This window comes from Calonectris borealis, chromosome 3, assembly GCF_964195595.1.
Source record: "Calonectris borealis chromosome 3, bCalBor7.hap1.2, whole genome shotgun sequence".
Taxonomy (NCBI): domain Eukaryota; kingdom Metazoa; phylum Chordata; class Aves; order Procellariiformes; family Procellariidae; genus Calonectris; species Calonectris borealis.
Window position 1 is genome coordinate 32,960,435 of NC_134314.1, and position 21,299 is coordinate 32,981,733.

Sequence of the window (21,299 nt, forward strand, 5' to 3'; positions counted from 1 at the left end):
ACGTTCAAAATTATTCAGGCTTGGTTTTCAAGGTCCTGTTCTGAAAGCATGTGATATGTATCAGCAGAGCATATAAATTTACATGCCCAACTTTGAGGAAATCTGTATTTTACATACTGTATGTTAACACATTTTAAGTAATACTGCGCTCTTTTTGGACATACTTACTAATTTTCATCTCTTCATTTTGATTTTCCTTTGTAGTGATCATTGCATATTTTCTTCACCTCTAATGCATTCATATTGTGGTATAATTAATGTGATATCTTCTTAAGCTGATTCATAAGGTTTTTTCTAATATATCTATCACATGAATTTACCTATGTACTAAGAAGTCTGATAGCCTTTAAAGTAAATGGATATTGAGTTTGTGAGGTTTCTTATATTTTAAGCCTGTTTAATATTTTAGTTTGTGTAATAATAAAACAGATGCAGAAGTGCAATAAAATGTTTGTATGGTTTAAAAAGGCAGAGAGACAGGAATAGAGAATTGTCCTGGAAAAGATTTATGAGAAGCATTTAATACTGTTAGCATAGTGGACTTAATCCACCGAATTTTTGCTGGAAATGGAAGAGTTTTAAAATGTGGTATTATAATATGCATTTTCCTGTTTGTTTGTGAGTGATATGAGGCAGTAAAACATTTTATTTAAAAAAAAATATTGTTGAATAATTTATTTCCTATATTTGTCATTTTATGTGTTTGGACTGATCCTTCCCTTAGGTGTTATGGGATTTAGAGAGTATAATACAGGTAAGTGTTACACAGATCAATGAGGCCTTCCATACAGTAAGTTATATTTCCTCTTACATGTCGAACAGCAGGGGAGAATGAGGGTTTGGAAGCTTGCCAATAGTTAATTTGAGGTTTAATACAATTGACATAAAAATCTAAGAGTCCTCAAGTAACTGAAAACTAGAAGGAAAATAAAAAGTAGCCCTTTTGAAATTTCCATTTCAGAAAAGAAAAAAATGGAAAACAGATAAAGGAAACAATGGAAGATGTATTTGCAGACTACGTAGGCAATCTAGGTTTATTCTAGAAAATAAAGAAGTCTTTATGTGCTTATATTAAAGATGGTTAACTAAGGTATGATATGTCTTCAAAGATGTTTCCCTTCTTTAAAATATTTTAAAATAAGTAATAATCATACTGACAGAGTACAAAATACAAATACAAAATATTCTGAAAAGTTAAAAATTACCAAAAAATCATAATGTGATGTGCAAAAGGAAGTGGTGAGATAAATTTGTTCTTTATTTTCTCTGTTTTCACTCTTTTTGCACATAACATCTTGTTAGTGTGGAGGATCTTGCACCGGCAAATATTTAAGCCTTTACGTACATTGAAGTATATTGCTAGATTCTGCCTTTTGTGAATGGACAGTACATATATGCTCAGGACTTTTAATGATTAATATTAATTTCAAAATTCACTTAATACAATCACACTTCTTAGTATCATGTTGCTGCTATTTTTCATCATATTCCAAGCTTAAGAGCAACTTTTTATCACTTTAAGATTTCCAGCATTTTAAATTTTTAATACCTCATTTCTGTATTTTGTTAGCTATGCAGTGTCACTATGTCTGTGTTGGATAATGGATAATTTACACTGAGTATATATGACTGTTTTACATAATGAGGAACATCTTGAGAAACATAGCTCTGACTTTTTCTGCTGTTTGACCTTTCATCTAAACCATTTTGACAAAGGCAAAGTCAAGCTTCAAACATGTAGGAAAAGACAAAAAATATTAGACTAGAAACCCATAGTAATACAAGTATTTTTACCATGTACATAGAGTTTATAGTACCCATTGCATAATTACTACTGTCTACTTTTATATTAGCTATATTTACCATATTATATCCTCTAACCTGAACCCAAGCCATGTAACAACCTAATCAAAATCCTAAATTCATATCAGAAAAATGATGAAAACAATAATCAGTGATTAAATTTCTCATTTCTTCACAGAACAAAAAAAAGAAAATTACTACAAAAATCACTTTGGTGAACTTTTGTATGTAAAAAATCTCATCATTTTGTCCTTGTCCATAGAAATTGTTAAAACTGTATATAATTTTATGAAAAGCAGAGGGTGCTAATTATAAAGAATTCTGTCTTTATAATTCAGAATAAGAAGCACATCTTTTTTTTAGAGCATTGAATAGCCTCAGAATTGCTTCTTAGAGGACTAGCAGAGACATGCATTTTGCAAAGGTTTCATGCTTGGCCTTTGGAAACAAAAAAAAAGAGTTTGGACAGGTGCTTACTATAAAGGCACAGTTTCAAGAAATAGTATATAATTTACTGCATTCTTGGAAGATAACACCAGATTCTTCCTAGTTTGCAGACATTCCCTTGATTGTGACCAATATAAAAACTTTTGGAAGACTAGAGGTATACTGAGATAACTGAATTTTTAAGCAAGCTATTCAAGACTGAAGGTTGTATCATGCCACTAATTTTAAAGCAGAAAATCCCATTTGTTTCAAAAAGAACTTAGGTTTAAAAATCAAGGATGTAGTAGAGCCTTCAGCATGCCATTTTATACTGATTTTTAATGAAAGAAGGTGAATATGAATTCACAATTATTTACTCAAATTGTTCAGTGAGGTATATTCACATTACTTTTGTATTTGCTTTCTGAGAATACTCATGGGATCCAGTTTTCTGAACATGAATGCCTTTGGGAAAGGAATTCCAGAATTGCGTGTGTGGCTGTTCATGGAAACTAAATTTAAGCATTCTTTCCTGAACGTCCATGCAAGACTTCAGGCATTACTTGCTTTCAAAAAATAGAAATAATATAATGTGTTATCTCTCAACAATAAAAAAAATACACTATTCAAATGTATGGTATTAATAAATCACATCTGACCATTTTGAACATAGTGATATGCACTATACACAGTAAGGAGGTCTAGGGCATCCAAGAGTTTAGCATACCTGTAGGTCAAAATGAAGGAGCAGATCTGTGCAGTAAATGATCAAACCAAAGTTCCCATCCCACCCTTCAGGTTAGAATTTGGTAAGCAAAGTGCTTCTCTTTGCCGGGGAACTTCTCTCAAATACTAGATGACTCTCCTCTGCTCAAGATAAGAAATTAGGGGGGTTTGGGGTTTTTTTTTAATCAGAATTCCCTTAGTGGCAGAGTTTCTTAAATTATTACCTAGCCATCATTCTAGAGTGGTAAGTATAATTATGAAAGATAAATCTTTTGCTATCATATAAAAAGAGTTGTCTATGTTCTCTTAGCATCCTGAGGGCAGTGTTGTTTCTAAAACGTTGAAGGGCAGTAGTTCTCATGAAGTTGTAAATTATGCTAAGTGATCAAAGTGTTTCCCTCTGACAGGCGTTATGTGACTGCAGCATCGTAGGTGTCTTTATTTTCTATTCATTGCACATTTTCACAGCTGCTTTACTCCATGAACTTTTAAATATTTATTTTGGTGTTGTACTTTTTTCTTTGATTTATGAGCAGACGATAATGACCTTCAGCAAAAAAAAAGTCTCATTAATACTTATGTCTATATTCATGTTTGTTTGTTGTCTTGGATACAGGTGAATCTGGTGTTGAAGAGTGGGCCCAGTGGAGTACGTGTTCAGTTACTTGTGGTCAAGGGTCGCAGGTGCGAACCAGAACTTGTGTATCACCTTACGGGACACACTGCAGCGGCCCTTTAAGAGAATCAAGGGTTTGCAATAACACTGCCCTCTGTCCAGGTAGTGTTAGCAGCCAATACATAAAATTGTGGATGTTTTTGAACTGTATAATGATAAGAATTTGAAACTATATCTTTTTTTAATTATTATTATTTTTAACATGAATTTCCTAAGGGCATTTCAATTAGAGCAAAGAAGTGTAATACTATTTAGCTGTGCAATTTTGTCATGTAGATTGTTATTTTTACTTTCAGAACAGTCAAGATATGGACAAGAGTCCCTTTTTTTCTGACAGTTTCAGAGTTTTTTAAAAAGTCTGTTTTTTCTAATTTTCACTCAGAAAAGAGAAGGTATAGCGTGAGTACAAAATACAAACTAGAGAAGAAATTCAGATCATCAATACATTAAGAAGCAGAGACTGATTAACAGGGTGGGTTAAGGTAACATATTATTCAACACTGCAATTGTTTCACCATTTAGAGTACTGTCTTCTAGGCAATGGGCCAGACAATGTTCTCTGCACAGTAATGTCTTCATGGACTTTCCTTTACATTGTGCTGGCAAGAAAGGGCAACAGCTACCTATCAAAGGAAGAAAGATCAGACAAAAAGTAACTCTCTTACATCTGATACAAGGTAAAGGTCATCAGTATCTTGCATCACAGTTTTCCTACTCTTTTTGTCTCAGAGATCTGGACATAGCTGGAGTTCAGCAGTAGTTATACACTAAAGAGAAGAGACAGGCATGTTCGAGTTAGTTGCTGAAAGGGCACATCTCATTTCTTTAGACTCTACCTGTGGATCTGATTAATCTGGGCTGGGAAGCAAACAGGAAGGCATATGCCCTGTGACTACATTCATTTTCCTCTGCTGCGTCTGAAATGGAAAAAATTATATGCCTGCCTTCAGATGCACAAATTCCTCAGCTCTTTGTAACATTTGATCCCAAGAGGGTGGTGAGCCATCTTCAGCTTCTGGGGAAGCTCATTCCATTTTTGAAGTAAACTAGACTGTCATACGTAGAGAATCCCCTGGACTTTATCTCAGTGGGTAGTAATATGTAGAATCAGACTCTTATGTTGTTACTGTGTGTTGAAAAATATCCAATGGGAAGTGCATATGTGATCCCATCAGAGTTTGAGTATCAGCATTATAAGCATTTAGGGAACCTCTGTAATGGAAAGCAACTTAAAAGATTCTATCTAGACAAACCATCACTGTAATAAGAACTGCTGTCAGCACCTAATGCTTTACTACTGTGCTTTAGGTAAGCAATTCACATGAGATTTTCTAATATTTCAGGGTAGAAACCCTCAGGCAGGTCTGAATTCGATCACTTGAAATGTTTCCATACAAAAATGGCAGCTATTTCTAAAAAGGTTAAGCTAGCTTACATTCTGCCAGAGGTGGGATACATTGCAAAAGAACTCTCAACTTGAAAGTATAAAAATAAGAAGTTAAAAAAGAGAACTATAACAGAAAAGAACAAACGTTCCAAATAATCAAAGATAAAGATTCCTTTGAAACTGCATGAAGTATGAACATGAAAACACACAGTCTAGCACTCACAATGAGATGCAGTTCTGCCTGCTTTCTTGCTCATTTTGTATTACCTAAGAAGAGGCAAGGAGTTTAAATCACCTAATTTTACAGAATTTTATCTTCATTGTCTCCAGTAAGGAATGAGAACTTTTCATATCAAAACAACAAAAAAAATCCATGTAATGCAAAAGCCAAGGTAATTAATTTGCTGTCAAAGTAAACTGGAAAAAAGTTAATTCTTAAAAATCACATTGTCTAGCAAACTTCTAAACAATGCTCACACAAAAAGACTGCTCCATATTTCTCAGGTCACAAAGGTGCTCTTTCCTTACACATGAAGTCCCACTTCAGGGTATGGCTTTTCTTTCCAGATACCCAGTATGAGCAATGGCTACAAATTCTCACTGGCTAACAGTGATATTGCCAAGATATTTTCCTTTTCAGATAACCACAGCTAATTCTGATAATCATTACGTATCTTGAGTTACTTTTCCTAAATAATTAATCTTCTGGGCTTAATCTTGCATGTTGTTTCACATAATTACAATAACCTTATTAATTTTTGTTGGTCTCTCTCTGGCTACAGGGTCACTACTGTGTGGCGGTGTGCAAGATTAGCAATTTAGAAATGTGCTTTTCCTAGTCACAGGTCCATTAATTTTTCAAACATCCCTTTAATTATTAGCCTAAATATCCTTTGTCCTCATTATACTATGTATCCTGACTCAGAGAGTTACATAGTTCAGGATTATCCCTGGTCTACGCATAACAAAATGCATAGTTTGTACACTAGTGTAATTAAAACACAAGTTTGACAAAACAATCCAAACATATGCAGGCTGTGTACCCAGCCCTGTACCACTCATTCCATACAGCTTTTGGACTCTGTTAACACAGCAAGATTTTACATTTTGGAGCGTAAACTAGAAGCAATAAACACACAAAAATAACAGTGGTCTCTCCTTATAACCTACAAATACAAAATCTATGGGGGCATATTCATTATATGTTTGCATGATTCGTAGAAGGGAGGGGGGGCATTTTGAGAGCTGGAATAATGTTTCCTAATTAAAAAGTTGCCCCTTCAAAATAAAAAAGTATGCAGAATGGCCTACTGGACTATACTTCAAGTATCTATCCACAAGCTTCAAGACAACCTGTTAAACTTGAAAATACTAATGCAAGGCTTCCAGAGTATTTTCATCTATTGCCTTCATATACTCCCTTTAGTGTCCAAGATACTCACTGGGATATTAGGGAATACATATCTCTGTGATCTCACTGTCCTGGAAAATTTTGAGAATGGGATTCACCATCTTCATCATTACATATATATATATATGTATTAGTATTGAAATAAAACGCTAAATTTCAAAATAGTACTCCTGATAATTCAAGTAAAATCATGAAGGAACCATTATTTACATGATTTTTGGTTTATTTATGTTTGTTCCAGACCAATACTATTTCAGGGGCAGGAGTCCATTAGGTAATTCAGTCTATCTTGGAATCAAGACCCCTCTAGAAAAGTGCAGCATAGTAGGCAACAAAACATAGCTCAGGTAACCATTGTTTTTATTGGTTCTTTTGTGAGCGAGGACATTTCAGGATCCAGTACTGCAGTGCTACTGATTCATTTCAGCTTAGTGGATCATTTCTAACACAGTTAAAACTTCAAGGAGAAAGAACATGGAATTTCCATGCCTGTAGATCATCTCAATTAGTTTCTATTTCTCCTTCTCCATTGCCTTCAACAACTTTTACGACAAAATTTAGCTGAAGCTCAGTATTTTCAGCCTTATGGCTAAAGCAAGACATAGTAGGAACAGGAATACCCTAAACCATTTCAAACATTTGTATGGCTGGTGTGATATGCTAAGACTGCTTTACTTACCTCCCTTTTTTTCTCAGGGCTCATTTCAATGAAGTTTAGCCATGTCACTGAAATGTTGCTCATTTTGATATATTCAGTGCCTGCATGGTACACTAACAAAATTGTTACAGAGAAATTAGCCCTATCTTTTTAAATCCTGTAGCTTTATTAGTAATATATGCTCTGGAAGTTCAGGCCTTCACTTGAGAGGAAGAAAATAAGAGTAAGGAATACTTAGGTTTATAATTAGAAAGAGACACAGCAGAAGTAGAGTAGCTGTATGGCTTAAATGTGAAGGTTAGGGGGCAGGTGCCAGAAAGTTTGCTGAGTTTACATATTATGAATTTAAGAAAGATTTTTGACTGGACAATTTAAGCTATACTAAAGGAAACTATAGCACTTAAGTGAGTTTAAATTTGTGCATACAAACCCTCTAATTTAATTTTAAAAATTCCTTTAATGTAGCATCTACTTAGATGCAGTTATTTAGCCATATTAAGCTATGATGCCACTTACAATGAAATGTCAATGGCCATAATAGCTTTCCGATATCTGTTCAATTTAAAGCTGAACAAATCAAAAGCATTTAAACACCAATAAAAATCTCCCAAAATAAGCTTGTAGGATGAAGGCCAGCATGGCCTCACGCCTCTTCCCACTTCACAGCAGTTGCGTATTGTGAACACTGTGGGTGTTCACTTCAACATGATTAGGTTCACAGAGTGGTAGAGAGAAGGGAAAGATGCTCTGCAGTCATCCAAACTCGTTGTGCTAGCAATGTTTTTGACAGATAAGTTGGCAATAATCTGAATATTTTTGTCCCAAATAATGAATCTTGCATCTGAAACCGTGTTACAGAAAACAGTAACTCCTCTGTGGGCCAGCTCTCCATCTGGTGTAATTTGGCATAGCTCATCTGGCTATAATTCATCATATGTTATAGGGGTTTTTGTGTTTAGAAAATGGTATTAAAGAAAGAAAATGTAAATGAAATATCAGAAAAAATATTCAAAGGTAAGAAATTTTAAATTAAGATGTTCTTTTAAAGCTGATCTGGATAATACTGCACACTTCTGTGATGCATTGAACAGATTAATTCTCCTTGATATTTGTTTACTGACATTGGTTGCTTTCTTAGTGTTATGCCTTTTCCGTCCTTGACTTTATTAGTTATCTATTAGTTTCAGATATACAAGTCTATATACACAAAAAGGTATTGTGAAATTTTTACTTAATGAGCTAAAATTTGTCATGGAAGATGATTTTGGACACAGCTTACTTTAAACAAAGAGATAGAGGTTGCTGTAAGTTTGAGTCCACCCAAAGTGAAACATTTTGTTTTGGCTTATGTTCAGATCCAAAATCACAAAAGAATTATTCTGTGTTGCTCCTAACATGCAGTCACTCTTGCCAGAAGAGATATATAACCTTTTGGCTCAAGACAGTATCTTTAAAGAGCCCCACAGAACATATTTTTTTCATTTTTAAATGAAGACAACTAACTTACAATATTTTGACAGCATCAAATCAAAACTCCAGATTAAACATTAGACTTAAACTCATATGAAATTATATCATTGTTATTACTGACTACTGTTTGGCATCTGATCTGACAAACTGGTTTCTCATTAATTTTTCTTATAAGATAAAAAATGTGGAGTCTTAGATTACATCTGGATTCAGAATCTAATACATCGTTAATGAGAAAAAAGTCTTCAGATCATATGGCTGGATCAGAGCAGCTGTCTAAGTATAGTACGTGTTGAGAAAAGATGAAACATAAGAGATTATATGCAGATGTAGTAATCAATTTATTAATTTTAGAAGAGTTAGGTTTCCTGGTTTTGACCAAAATGTCACAGTTAATCAAGGCTTCCAAAATAACTAGACTAAAATCTGCCACTTTAACATTAATTTGGAATGTTCTTGAGGGGGGTTTTGCTAATATAATGCATATTGATGTGATATTTAGAGTAAGATAATTTTAATAAAGCTAGCCATGTAGGACATGGAATAATTATTGTGCTTTTTGACCGCTTGTATGTGACCAACTAGAAACCTTTTATCAATTGAGCTGTTAATTAGTGGGTTAAAATCTTCCCTGAATGAAACTTGACATTTTCTGTCAGGTACGATTTCTCAGAAGTCATCTAACAAACTTTTTATCTCAACATACCATCTGAAACGACAATTGCAATAGCACTTACCTACATGCAGAATTCCCCTTGATCTTACTGATGATTTTGTGATAATATGCCAGAGAGCTGAACCTCCTTCAGCACCATAAGCAACTGAATTTCACTTCAGGAAATGTTATTCTGATCCCTACAAGAAAAGGGTTTTATTTGTAGAAACTGGGCAGGTGATATGTGCCTTCAGGGCAAAAGAAACCTGTACATGAGAAGTTCTTTCACAGTGACGAAAAAAAGTTAGGACAAAACAGAAAACCTATTTCTTCTGTAATGTTGTGAACTATTACCAATGATACAATGAGATGTTGTACACTATTTCACCCTCCAGACACCCTTCAAACAGAGTTGCAGAAACACACAAAGTTATATGATATCGAGTGCGATGCTCAGTCTGGGTACTAAGTCTCTGGATTTTTGTTAAAAGCCTAGCATTACTACAGTTCTCATTACTACATTCCTGTTCTCACACAGCCTAATTTAAACCTGTGCAACTGCTTTTATTTAAGCAGAAGAAAAATAACTAAAGTTTGTTTTGCAGTATTTTTCAATTTATGAGGAACTGTTTTACCAATGCATGTATGGAATTATCTTACCAGTACATGCTTAACTATAATATATTAGAGAACTTTCTGAAAGTTTAACACCAATTGTATCTGAAAAGGGAATGCATATGGTATGTAAGCTCATATGGATATTGCATATTAGTTTCTTCTACAGTGAAAAAAATCTAAGGTAGAGAAAGATGCATCTTCTATGATTCTTTATATTAATTTCATGAAATACTTCTATATAAAAATATTGGTATGTGTTTGTAATTTATTGTTTGCTCTGAAGGTGTTTGAAGTATGTTGAGTGTTCTTTTTTTAAGAGAGAGTGATGCATGTATTACTGTGTATGTTAAATCAATTGAATATGTTCATGTAAGGAAATAGCGCAAATCTCTTTTGCTTATGTCATCTTGGAACATTTGAGGAAGATAATCAAGCACATGTGCTGCCATGTTTCTACCAGAATTTAAACAAGTGAAACAATTGTAAGATAACAGCCCCAATTTATGACAGTGACACAGTAAGAAATTATTGCATTTATTCCTATATTTTCAAAAGAAAGCTTAATTTTGACTGCTTCAAGTTTTTAGAGTTGCCTTGATACATAAATATATGCCTGATTTTCACAAAGATTAGTCTCCTGAAAATCAGGGCTATTAAACATATCTCAAGCCAGGCACCGAAGATATCATAATTAACTTTGGAAAAGGGAAGCCATCTTTCTTAAAAGAATGACAGAAAAGAAAATGCAGTAGAGAGATTAGTTTAAAGATTAGAGAAAATGGTTCAACGTTAAATACATTTTAGAGAAAATATACTTTTTAAATTGAAAATAACTAAATTTTATAAAGTATTTATTTGCCAATGCTAAAGATTACCTATATACTGATTTCCTTGAAGTTGGCAAAATAATTCCCGTTTAAAATATTGATCTTTTTTATTTTGAAATCCTTTTCTTATTTGTGTGTCTGTTTCTGGTTAAAATCTGTTTGGTTTGTTGCAGTACATGGCGTTTGGGAGGAATGGTCACCTTGGAGTTTGTGTTCATTCACATGTGGTCGAGGCCAAAGAACTAGGACAAGGTCATGTATACCTCCCCAGTATGGGGGAAGATCATGTGATGGACCTGAAACACAACATAAACCTTGCAATATTGCACTCTGCCCTGGTGAGCTCATATAGCAACTCTCTGCTTTGTTACAGTGCATTCCATGTGGGTTGTTTGTGATTTCTTTTATTGCCCTTTGCACACAGAAAAAAGAATGTTATGCAAAGTGAGTAGGTGGGGTAATATTGTTCATAATTCTGACTGTAGTGATTAAAGGATATAACCAGGATAGTAACTCTGTTCGAGATACTACACAAGCAGACAATTCTTAGTTTCTTCAAGATACTCTCTCTGTAGGGCACGGTATGTTGCGTAGGAAATCTTGATTCCGGATGGGTCTTAGAGAACCAAAAGGCAAACAACTTTCTGAGTGTGGCTTAAAGGGAGGTCACACAGTTTGTTCCACCATATCTGTTTGAATTATGTTTGCTTAGAGGTTCACTGTAATTATTTATTCATCATACAACAAACATATTTGGGAAACTGTAAAATTTTAATTGTTATTAATCTATTCAGAATGGATATTATTTACATGTATGCAGAGAGAAAGGCTGACACAAGCTAGGGCATTATTTGAATCCCAATTATGGTAAGAATTTTAAGTGCCTCATTTCTGGGAGTTAGTTGCTAAACCACTTTCAAAAAACTACCCCTAACCAAGTAAACAATGTGTGAGCTTCATGTTAAACCTTCCATCCACTGAAATTGAAACTAACTCAAAAAAATCATCTGTTCTTTCAAAATTGATTTTTAAATTTTGTCCATAGGTTATGATTAATTTTGACAAAAATTTTCGATGTGTATATATAGAGAGGTATGTATGTATATATGTATACACATATATATGTATATATGTGTGTGTGTATATATATCTCTCTAATACCTAAGTATTAAAATGAGTTCAATAACCATACAGAAGATTACATATATATAATAATAATTTATGCTTATTGAACTCATTGTAATACTTAGGTATTAAAAAGGTGTCAGGTGTCAGCTGTAATGTGAGAAATTTCTTTCATGAGTTCTGTCTCACAGTGTGAAGGTTGCCCTTGGAGTGGGCTTGTTGAATATCCACAGTTCACAACACTGCTGTAAATAGATTCTCCATTACCGGAGCTCTTCCTGAGAAGGGTTGATGGACATTTCATTAGCAGATGGCTATCTGATCATTTGAAAACAGAGATGAAGGAAAAAATGGAACATAGTGCCTCACAGAATTAAAACTAAATTTCTTAGATTTTTATTAAACCTGAACTTTGCTTTTCTTCTGGTCAGCAAAGCATACTCCAACTTTAGGACAAAATTTGTGGAAAAGTTTTAGTCTTGAATGCAGCTGCAAAAATTTTGAATTAATCCAGTTTTTAGCCAAGTTGGCAGCTCTGCAATTTTACATGTGCCTACACAAAAGTAATTAACATGATATATGAGCATGAAGAAGAGTTGACAACAAGAGAAATGCCAAATAAAAATAGCAGATAAGAAATTAATGGATTCAGTTCACTTCAGTATTGCAAAGAAACACAAAAGATATTACACCTAATCTGTCAAAATACGCAATTATTTGAGAATTCTGGATTTTGAACAGTCATTTGTACCTAAATTACTTTCACCAGACAAAGTTATATACTGGTTGCATTTAAAAGTAATGGTTTAAATATTTGCTGAATGTTAAGATTTGCTGTAATCTGAATGTTCAATTTTATAAGGGAATCTTCACATTGAATTTTTTAGTCTTTTAATGGTATTTCTGAAATAGAAAACTCACACGCTATTTGCTCCTAAAGATAAAGAAGGGAGATGTATGAAATATATATGAGAAGCCACGGAATGAGTTTTCTCCATAGACACTATAATAATTGATTTGATCTTTCCTACCCTAAATAATACTATATAGCAATGAATAAAACTGAAGAGGGTGCATTGAAATGTAATTTCCATAATGTTTTCTTCTTCACATAAAGCTTTTATGATTAATGAGTGCAACTAGCTTCCACGTTTGGAAAGATTTCCATTTTCTGCTGAATAAATTATCAGAGCACAGCTTCATAGCTTGAGAGGCATCTGCACTGAGAAGTGGTTCACAACCAGGCATTACATAGAATATTTAATATAGAACTTTAGGAAAAAGCCTCAAAAACTCTCTTCCTTTAATTCACTGGTTGCTGAGATCCTGGGAATTGGAGATACGCATAGTATCTTTGAACTATTAGAAATGTTCTGTGGTTACTGTCAGACAACAGTAAAATAGTTCACCTCCCTATTTCCCTGAAAAGTGGTGCACCCATACAGACACAGTATGTTAAATCACTAACTTAAAGATTCTGCTTCCTATTTTAATTATTAACACTATCAACTTAGGAAGCTGCTGTTCCAACCCTCCTTTAGAAGAATCCTGAAATCAGGGGTTGACAAATGCGCCAAGTGAAATTACTCGTTTTCAGCGGTGCTTTTATGGCAATAGTAGTTATAAAACCAGGTTTTTCAAGGACGAGTATTAATCAAAAATTGTATTACAACCTACATTTTGAGTTTATATTGAGTAACTGCAGGTGCAATGAGGAACAGATGATTGCTGAAGTCTGTATGAACGCAGGATTCTGAATTAGCACAATCAGTAGTAACACATTTCATAATGCTTATCCGTTTTCAAAAATACTGTCTAGTCCTATTATCTATTATAGACCATATAATTTTTCACTTATATGGGAACTTAATAGGTTTATATTTTTCATTATTTTGTTTTTTAATGTTTTTATTTACCTCAAGAAACTTCCTGATATACAAAATTAAAAATAACAGTCCAAAACCTTTACTCATGGAAATATTTGCCCAAACCCAAATGTATGGGCTAATATAAAATACTAAATACAGAACTGGTCACCGTATCTATATTGTTTAAAAATGCAACTTGACAAATTCATAAAGAAGATTATGCAATATGCAAATATAGAAGCAGACCTGAGGAGGAAGGCAGGCCATTTCTTTCCTCCTACATTTTATCTCAAAAGAACGTTGAAGAACTGGGATCATTTACCTTACAGGGAGGATAAATGATAAAAGTATATCCAGCATTGTAAGTACAGAGAAGAGAGACTGTATGTGAGGCAAAGTGGTAACTCCTGTTTCCCTTTTTCTATTCAACTAAAGAGACCTAATTTCATTCAGGACCAAAAATCTTACAAGCTGACCCATCTGAGTGATCGCCACAGCTGTAGTAAATCACTTCGAAGGGCTCAGGGTTTACATGATACCAGATTGGCCCCCACTTCTGCCTAAAAAGCCAAGAGCAGTCTTTTTAATAAAGCGTTGTTTTTAACAAGGCCTTTCAAACCGTATAGTTTGAAAATCATGATTTATTGTTGTATCAGTGTACAATTAGAGGAGATGAAACATTCTTTACTTGAAGAAAAAGGAAAACAGTTTTAAATTTTTTTAAAGTAGCAGTCAAGCATCTTCAGGCTAGGCCCCGTCCGAGGGGCTGCATTCAGACCTAAGTTGAAACCCCCTAACCTAGAAGGAAGCCTCGAGGCCCTACCTGGCTTAGGTGGTAACTCTGCTGTGTCCATCTCTTTTGTGCCTGCCGTGGCAGTCGACGGACAGTGGCAGGAGTGGAGCTCGTGGAGCCAGTGCTCGGTGACCTGCTCCAACGGCACCCAGCAGCGGAGCCGGCAGTGCACGGCGGCGGCCCACGGCGGCTCCGAGTGCAGAGGGCCCTGGGCCGAGAGCCGGGAGTGCTATAACCCCGAGTGCACCGGTGAGTACCGACTGGCGCGGGGAGCTGCAGCTCTACCTCTCCTGCTCAGGAGTGGCTCAGGGGCCGGTCTTGCCGGTAGCTCTGAGGGAACCGGGGGTACGCCAGCAGACTCCCGGGCCGCCACAGGCCTCAGCGGGCTGCAAAGGGGCAGAGCAGCTGCCTCCAGAGGGAGGCCTTTTTTCTCTGGTGAGCCACCTGGAGATAAAAACCGGAAAGACTGCATGACGGGCTGCATATCAGCTTTTCTGTTTTATCACCATTTAAAGGACATTCAACAGTTTTAGAAATATATGTTTGAGGCCTAGAAAACTTGATAAACTGTCTCACGAATCTAGAAAGTGAACAAGTATGAACTGATTCCCTTTTACGCTGAGACTACTTCATGATGCTCTGGCAGTATAAAAGCAGCCTTCCAGGGTGGGTAAATTACATTTATACCTACCTTTAAGCCTCATTTGCACTGTCAGAGCATGTAAAATTAAGCTCCTAAAATATCACATGTAAAAAAGTTTTTGTTTAGTTTTTTAAAGGGTAGTTATACGCATTGTAAATGTGTATCATTACCATACAACAGCACTATACAAGTATATAGAAAAAAAAATAAAAGGGGCGATGTCTGTTTTGCAGTCGAAATGCAAGTTAATGTGTGCCAATTCTTTTTATTTTATCTCAAGATGCAAGTCATTTAGACAACAATCCCATATTTAGGAGCCAAGTAGAGACTTCCCCATCTTCCATGAGCCTTCATCTACCACTTCTGTCACTGTTATTAATATCCGGGGGGTTGTCTTCTCTTACCTAAGTAAAGAATAACCTATATATCCTCCTTTATGACAGTCGTTATGTTGCCACTGTAACTATATTTTTCCAAACAGCAAATGGCCAGTGGAACCAGTGGGGCCACTGGAGTGGCTGTTCCAAATCCTGTGACGGTGGCTGGGAGAGACGGATAAGGATCTGCCAAGGTGCTGCTGTGACTGGGCAACAGTGTGAAGGAACCGGAGAGGAAGTTAGAAGGTGCAGTGAACAGAGGTGTCCCGGTGAGATGCAAATATAATCATTGTTATTATCTACAGTATGGGTTACCTTGATGGTCATCTTTAGGAGAGACAAAATCAATGTCCATAGAGCAATAGCCATAAAGAGACAAATCTGGCTTTGCTTTAAACAAGCCACTGCTGTTTTTCTCAGTAGAGTTGTGTTTATGTAACTAGGTGTAAACTAGCCCTATTGGATATATGAGCAATGCATCATGTTTTAAATAAATCAAAATACCATAGTATAGAAAGTTATCAGAAATATATTTCATTGCCTAGGTATGCCTACATTATTTGGAGCGGTGATGATTTGCTACAGAAATTCTCTCTGAATGCACTGTTTCTCAGAATATCAGAGGTAGTTTTGTAAATCATGGAATTCCTTTTATCCAGTGTACAAGAGGCATCTTTCTAATACATTTGGGGTAAATTTCAGTGCAGATAAGGGAAGAAGTGAACCTTACTGTGCTGTACAGCACAAATGAATACATGAGCAACATTTTATAAAAAGGAAAGTAATTTAAAATGAAAAAGGCACTTCTTTCCTGTTTTAATACAATGCTTAAATAGATTTCTTTGCACCACTTCTTACTTTGCCCTCCCAACAAATTTAAGTCTTTCCCACTGAAAGCTAATAAAAGTGTACTTTTGAGCTTCTTCAAAAGTGATGAGTAAACAAGAACAGCTGGTGGATCTGATCATATTTATCTGTAAAGACACATTGTCCTAAAGTAAAAAATGTACTGTTGGATAGGTGTAAGATAACAAAATAAGGTGTAAGTAGTGTAGGATGTCTTAGCCATTCACTTGGGAAATTATGTGTTCTGAACTGCAAGCCAGGAAACAGCAAAAATCAGTCTAGGAATCTCTTTGACTTCTGGACATTTCGATGGTTATGTTCTCTGCTAGTCAGAGAAAAGACTTAAATGGCAGGGATGTTTTGGGTCAGGAAATGGGAAATATATCAGATGTGAATTTTATGTTATCAAGCCCACATTTTCATAGGCAGCGTGTTTATGCCTTGACAGCCATCAAAGAACAGTTTTCAAAGTATTTGCAGTACAATGGAACAATGAATCTCATTGCATTCAAAGAACAACAAAAGGACTATTTGTAGTTATAAAGTTATAATACTGTACTGGAGAAGTTAACCAAATTTAACTTACTTCTCAAACGATCTCTTTAATTTTAATAAAACATTCATTATTTGAAAAGCAGTACAAAACAGTATTTGTATTGGATTCCTAAACAAATTATAATTTCCATAGTTAATGCAGACTTTCTCTATAAAAGCACAGCACTAAGAGAAGGTTAATGTGAATCTTCTCAATAAGCAGACGTTCAGATCAACCAGCTTCTTATAAAACCATTCTTGAAATAATGTGCATTTGTATATTTAAAAGTAAAACCATGCTGCTGCAGTCCAATTTTCAAAGGTTGCCACCTGCTGTTAATAAAATATTTTACAGATGTATTTACAAGTCAAATGCACACAGAGCTTTATTTGCCATTTGGTAAATTTATTTATTTATTTGATTAATTCCAGATTAGAATCAGTATGTTTATAGAAACCATATCCTAAAGCACCTTTTAACAAGCTAGACTTGTGGAGAAGATTATACATGAATAACATATTTAATTTATCTGTTTCTAGACTGACATTTACTAAAGCATTTTAGATTTAAATGTAGACAGTAGATAATTTACTGAAATTTTACAAATGATATACAGATTTACATTTTATAAACACCAAGCAAAATTGAAAAGTACTATACAGAGATGATCATTCAAAGTATAAGCAAATTTCATTATATGTATGCTTTTCTTCCATAGCCCTAAAATAGTTCAGAAAAGCTATTTTTGTCTCAGTGGTTTCTTTTTCTGTGTAAGTCATTGAGAAACATGAGAGACTAAAATGTTAAATTTTTTTTATATTAGCATTGCTTTGCCATTAGCGTAAGACCAGATCCTCAGCTCTGTAGATCTGCATAACATATTTGTGAAGTGGATAAAGCTGCACCTGTTTGTATCACCCAGAGGTCTATAGACTTACAGAAAGTTAAATTATAGCTGACTTTAAAAAGGAGAATAAAACCTTTTTCTATTATGCTGGCCACCGTTAATAAGACACTTTGCAAACAGAGCTGTTCACTTGACTGAGTGAAAATCTTGACTGGCCTTTTTGTAGTTTGAGTTCTGCATTATCTGAACATTATACAAGATTTCCTTCATAGTAGATCAGTGATTCTCTTCAAATGGTTCGGGCAGGGACTGAATTACATCAGACACTCCTAGAAGCTGAATATAAGCAGCACTAAGAAAGGCAGGCTCAGAACTATTATCTGAAAGTGGGTTTCTCAAACAGCTTGGTTTCTGGACAAATGTTGAGTGTATTTCTTTGTGATTTATTTCTATTCACAATTATAAATTTTAAAACTGCGGTTGTTTCCTTCCATTGTGTAATATTCTGAGAATGAAAAACAAAGATCTGAAGCTATTTTGGCTTCAGTCGTTGCTCCTTTGTTGTATCCCAAATGTCTAAAGCTAGATTTCATTCTTAGTAGGTCAGCAGTGTTAAGGATTTAGTACTCTGCACTCAAAGTATCCTTTTGTGAAGGATAACTTCAGAAAATTGGAAACAAATCAGAGAAAAGAAAAAAACTTCTAGATTTGCTAAGCAGCTAGTCACGTGGGAATCACTGTGGAAAACTTACACAGGATGAACAAACAATAGGTCTGTCCCATAGGAGTAAAGGAGACAGCTAGGTAACAAAAGAAATTGCAACCCATGACTGATAAGGAGTTAAATGTCAAGCTGATCAGAAACTTTTAGAGAAATGTGTAAGAGAAATAAGGTAAGTCCCATCAAATGTGTCGGTAAAAACTAAGAGATGTGAGAACTGAGAACAAAGTACAGTATTATTCAGGAGAGAAGACTTCCATAAATTTGCTTTTTTAAAAATAGGACCTTGTTCTTATGACAGTTTTAAGAATATCTTAGGTTCCAATAATATAGTATTGGTTTCCAGAAATACTTAATTCCATGATAGTTAATTCTATAATAATTCTATATATGTTCCAATATTTATGCTTTACCCAGATTTTACTCAAAACAGATCCTCAATATTTTGCTCATAAGTCTATTGTCAGTGGTAGAAAACATAATATAGGAATTGTTTTAACCAAAATATTACTGAAAACAATGATGACAATAGTCATTGAAAACAATGACTATTTTGTTAACAAAAAGATAACAGTGCACTACTGCTGCCGAAGACTAGCTAATGATTTCCTACTGAAGGTAGGTTTCTTCAGAGGCAATACTAGCTACGTAAGATAGAATATGAGAAGGGGGAACACTCAAATAATTGTCAACAACTAAATAATAAAATTAAACCTTTGGGTTTTGTTTTGTCTCTGATTACAATACTATTCTACGAGACGTTCAAAAGATTTTTTCTATTGTCTTTGTTTAACATAATTTTGCCTATGGCATTGAATTAGGATTCAAGAGAGGAACTCTAGTTCTGTCTTCATTTGTGAGCTACTGTGTGGTGTTGTCTAACTTACTTCACCCTTTCATTACCCTTTCCCATATCTGTTAGCTGCCTAGGTAGATCATAAACTCTGTGAGGATGTGCGTGTCTCTTGCTTTGTCTGTGTGTTGTACAGAGCTTCCTCAGATCCCAGGTGGGTTGATTGCCTCTTGGGGATGCATGTCCTCTCACCAGCAATGTCAGAGGAAGACTGTGCTTCTAGACCACTGACTCTGTTGAGTGTTTGTGCTTAGGTGGGATGAATTCAGGCCTATCATTACAGGAGTATAACGTGGTAAATTTGAGTACATGCTCTGTGTGGGAAGGTATCGCTGAATCACATCATCAGTGAAAGAGAGATCTGCTTTTTGTTTGCCAATTTTAGCAAATTTACCTCAGTATTTGCTGTTTGCTTCTAAATTTTAGCAATTCTTTATGATTTTGTACAGCTAACTCACAGTTACACACACCTGTGGGTGTGTTATGAATTCATTGTGCCATAGTTACAGAAATACTTGAACTGGTCCTGAGCAGAGCCAGCAGGGCCAGTGAGGCTTTTTAACTCAGATATAGTACCACTCCAGCGTGACTGTAATGTCTCCATGGGCAACTTGGGTTGGAGCCTCACAGATACTTTAATGTGGGTGGATGCCTGATTAGTAAGCTCTGCCAGATATACTTTCGTTTTGGGAAGAACTGGTGTCCTGGTTTCGGCTGGGATAAAGTTAATTTTCTTCCTAATAGCTGGCATAGTGCTGTGTTTTGGATTTAGTATGAGAATAATGTTTATAACACACTGATGTTTTAGTTCTTGCTAAGTAGTGTTTACATAATCAAGGAGCTTTCAGCTTTCCATGCTCTGCCAGGTGCACAAGAAGCTGGGACGGAGCATAGCCAGAACAGCAGACCCAAACTGGCCAAAGGGGTATTCCATACCATACGAAGTCATGCTCAGTAAATAAGCTGGGGGGAGTTGGCTGGGGGGCAGCGATCGCTGCTCGGGGACTGGCTGGGCATTGGTCAGCGGGTGGTGAGCAACTGCATTTTGCATCACTTGTTTTGTATATTCTTTTATTGTTATTATTGTTGTTATTTTGTCTTCCTTTGCTGTCCTATTAAACTGTCGTTATCTTAACCCATGGGTTTTACTTTTTTTTTTTTGATTCTCTGCCCTATCCCACTGAGGGGTGGAGTGAGCAAGCGGCTGTGTGGTACTTAGTTGCTGGCTGAGGTTAAATTATGACAACAGGTTTGGGTTTTATGCACGGCATTCCTTGACCCAAGGTATTTGTACAACGCATTGAAAGGCACAGAGTCAGCCAGGGACCAGGAAAACTTCTTTGCCTGGGCTAAGGGATACCTCTTCCAAGCTCTGACTTGCTCCCTCACCTCTTTCCTGATAACTGTGGGTCTTGGGAATGACTTTTTACTTTGAACACAACACACAGGTGCACAAATTCTCTCTGGCACTAGGCTAAATTTAAAACATAATCTTGAGTTCTGAAAAATGTGATGCAAAAACACATAAGTAGTACCCTTCCAAATAGATGGGAAATCTCTGATATTACTTGTGACTTGCTAACGTAAAAGAGAAAATATGGTGTATATAAGTATGCATATATATGCATTTTTTTTTTTTTTCCAGAAGAAAACCCCACATTTAACATTCAGTATTTGGAGGCAAGTAAGAGTTTTAGTTCTGAGAATCAACACCTAAAGTGTTGATTAGTGAACACAACACGTTCGAAATGGCCACAGCTGCATGACAAATATACTTCTCAAAGACCTCTAAGCTTTAGCAAATTTATGTAATTTATAATATTACCTCCTTATTATGTTAATTTACGCTCCCCAAATCAGAACATTTCTTTTGTTTACAAGGTCATAATAGGATGGTAATTACATTTGCTTATGTCACCAGATGGCTTATGTTTATCAAAATCTGGCTTTTCCCATTGTAACACTGGCCTGGTGCATTCACTTTTTGAGCATGTCTGAAGCAGTGTTAGTATTCTAGATTATGAATATAACCAG

The 21,299-nt window shown here is 35.3% G+C and overlaps 1 protein-coding gene across 1 annotated transcript in view; it reads left to right on the forward strand.

Moving 5' to 3' along the window:
* Positions 1–21,299, forward strand: part of ADGRB3 (adhesion G protein-coupled receptor B3) — a 489,232-nt gene that overhangs the window by 189,053 nt on the left and 278,880 nt on the right. The window contains exons 4-7 of the mRNA XM_075145284.1: positions 3,572–3,733; positions 10,831–10,995; positions 14,528–14,692; positions 15,568–15,732. Coding sequence (XP_075001385.1) covers positions 3,572–3,733; positions 10,831–10,995; positions 14,528–14,692; positions 15,568–15,732 — 657 coding nt within the window. The remainder of the gene's footprint in view (positions 1–3,571; positions 3,734–10,830; positions 10,996–14,527; positions 14,693–15,567; positions 15,733–21,299) is intronic.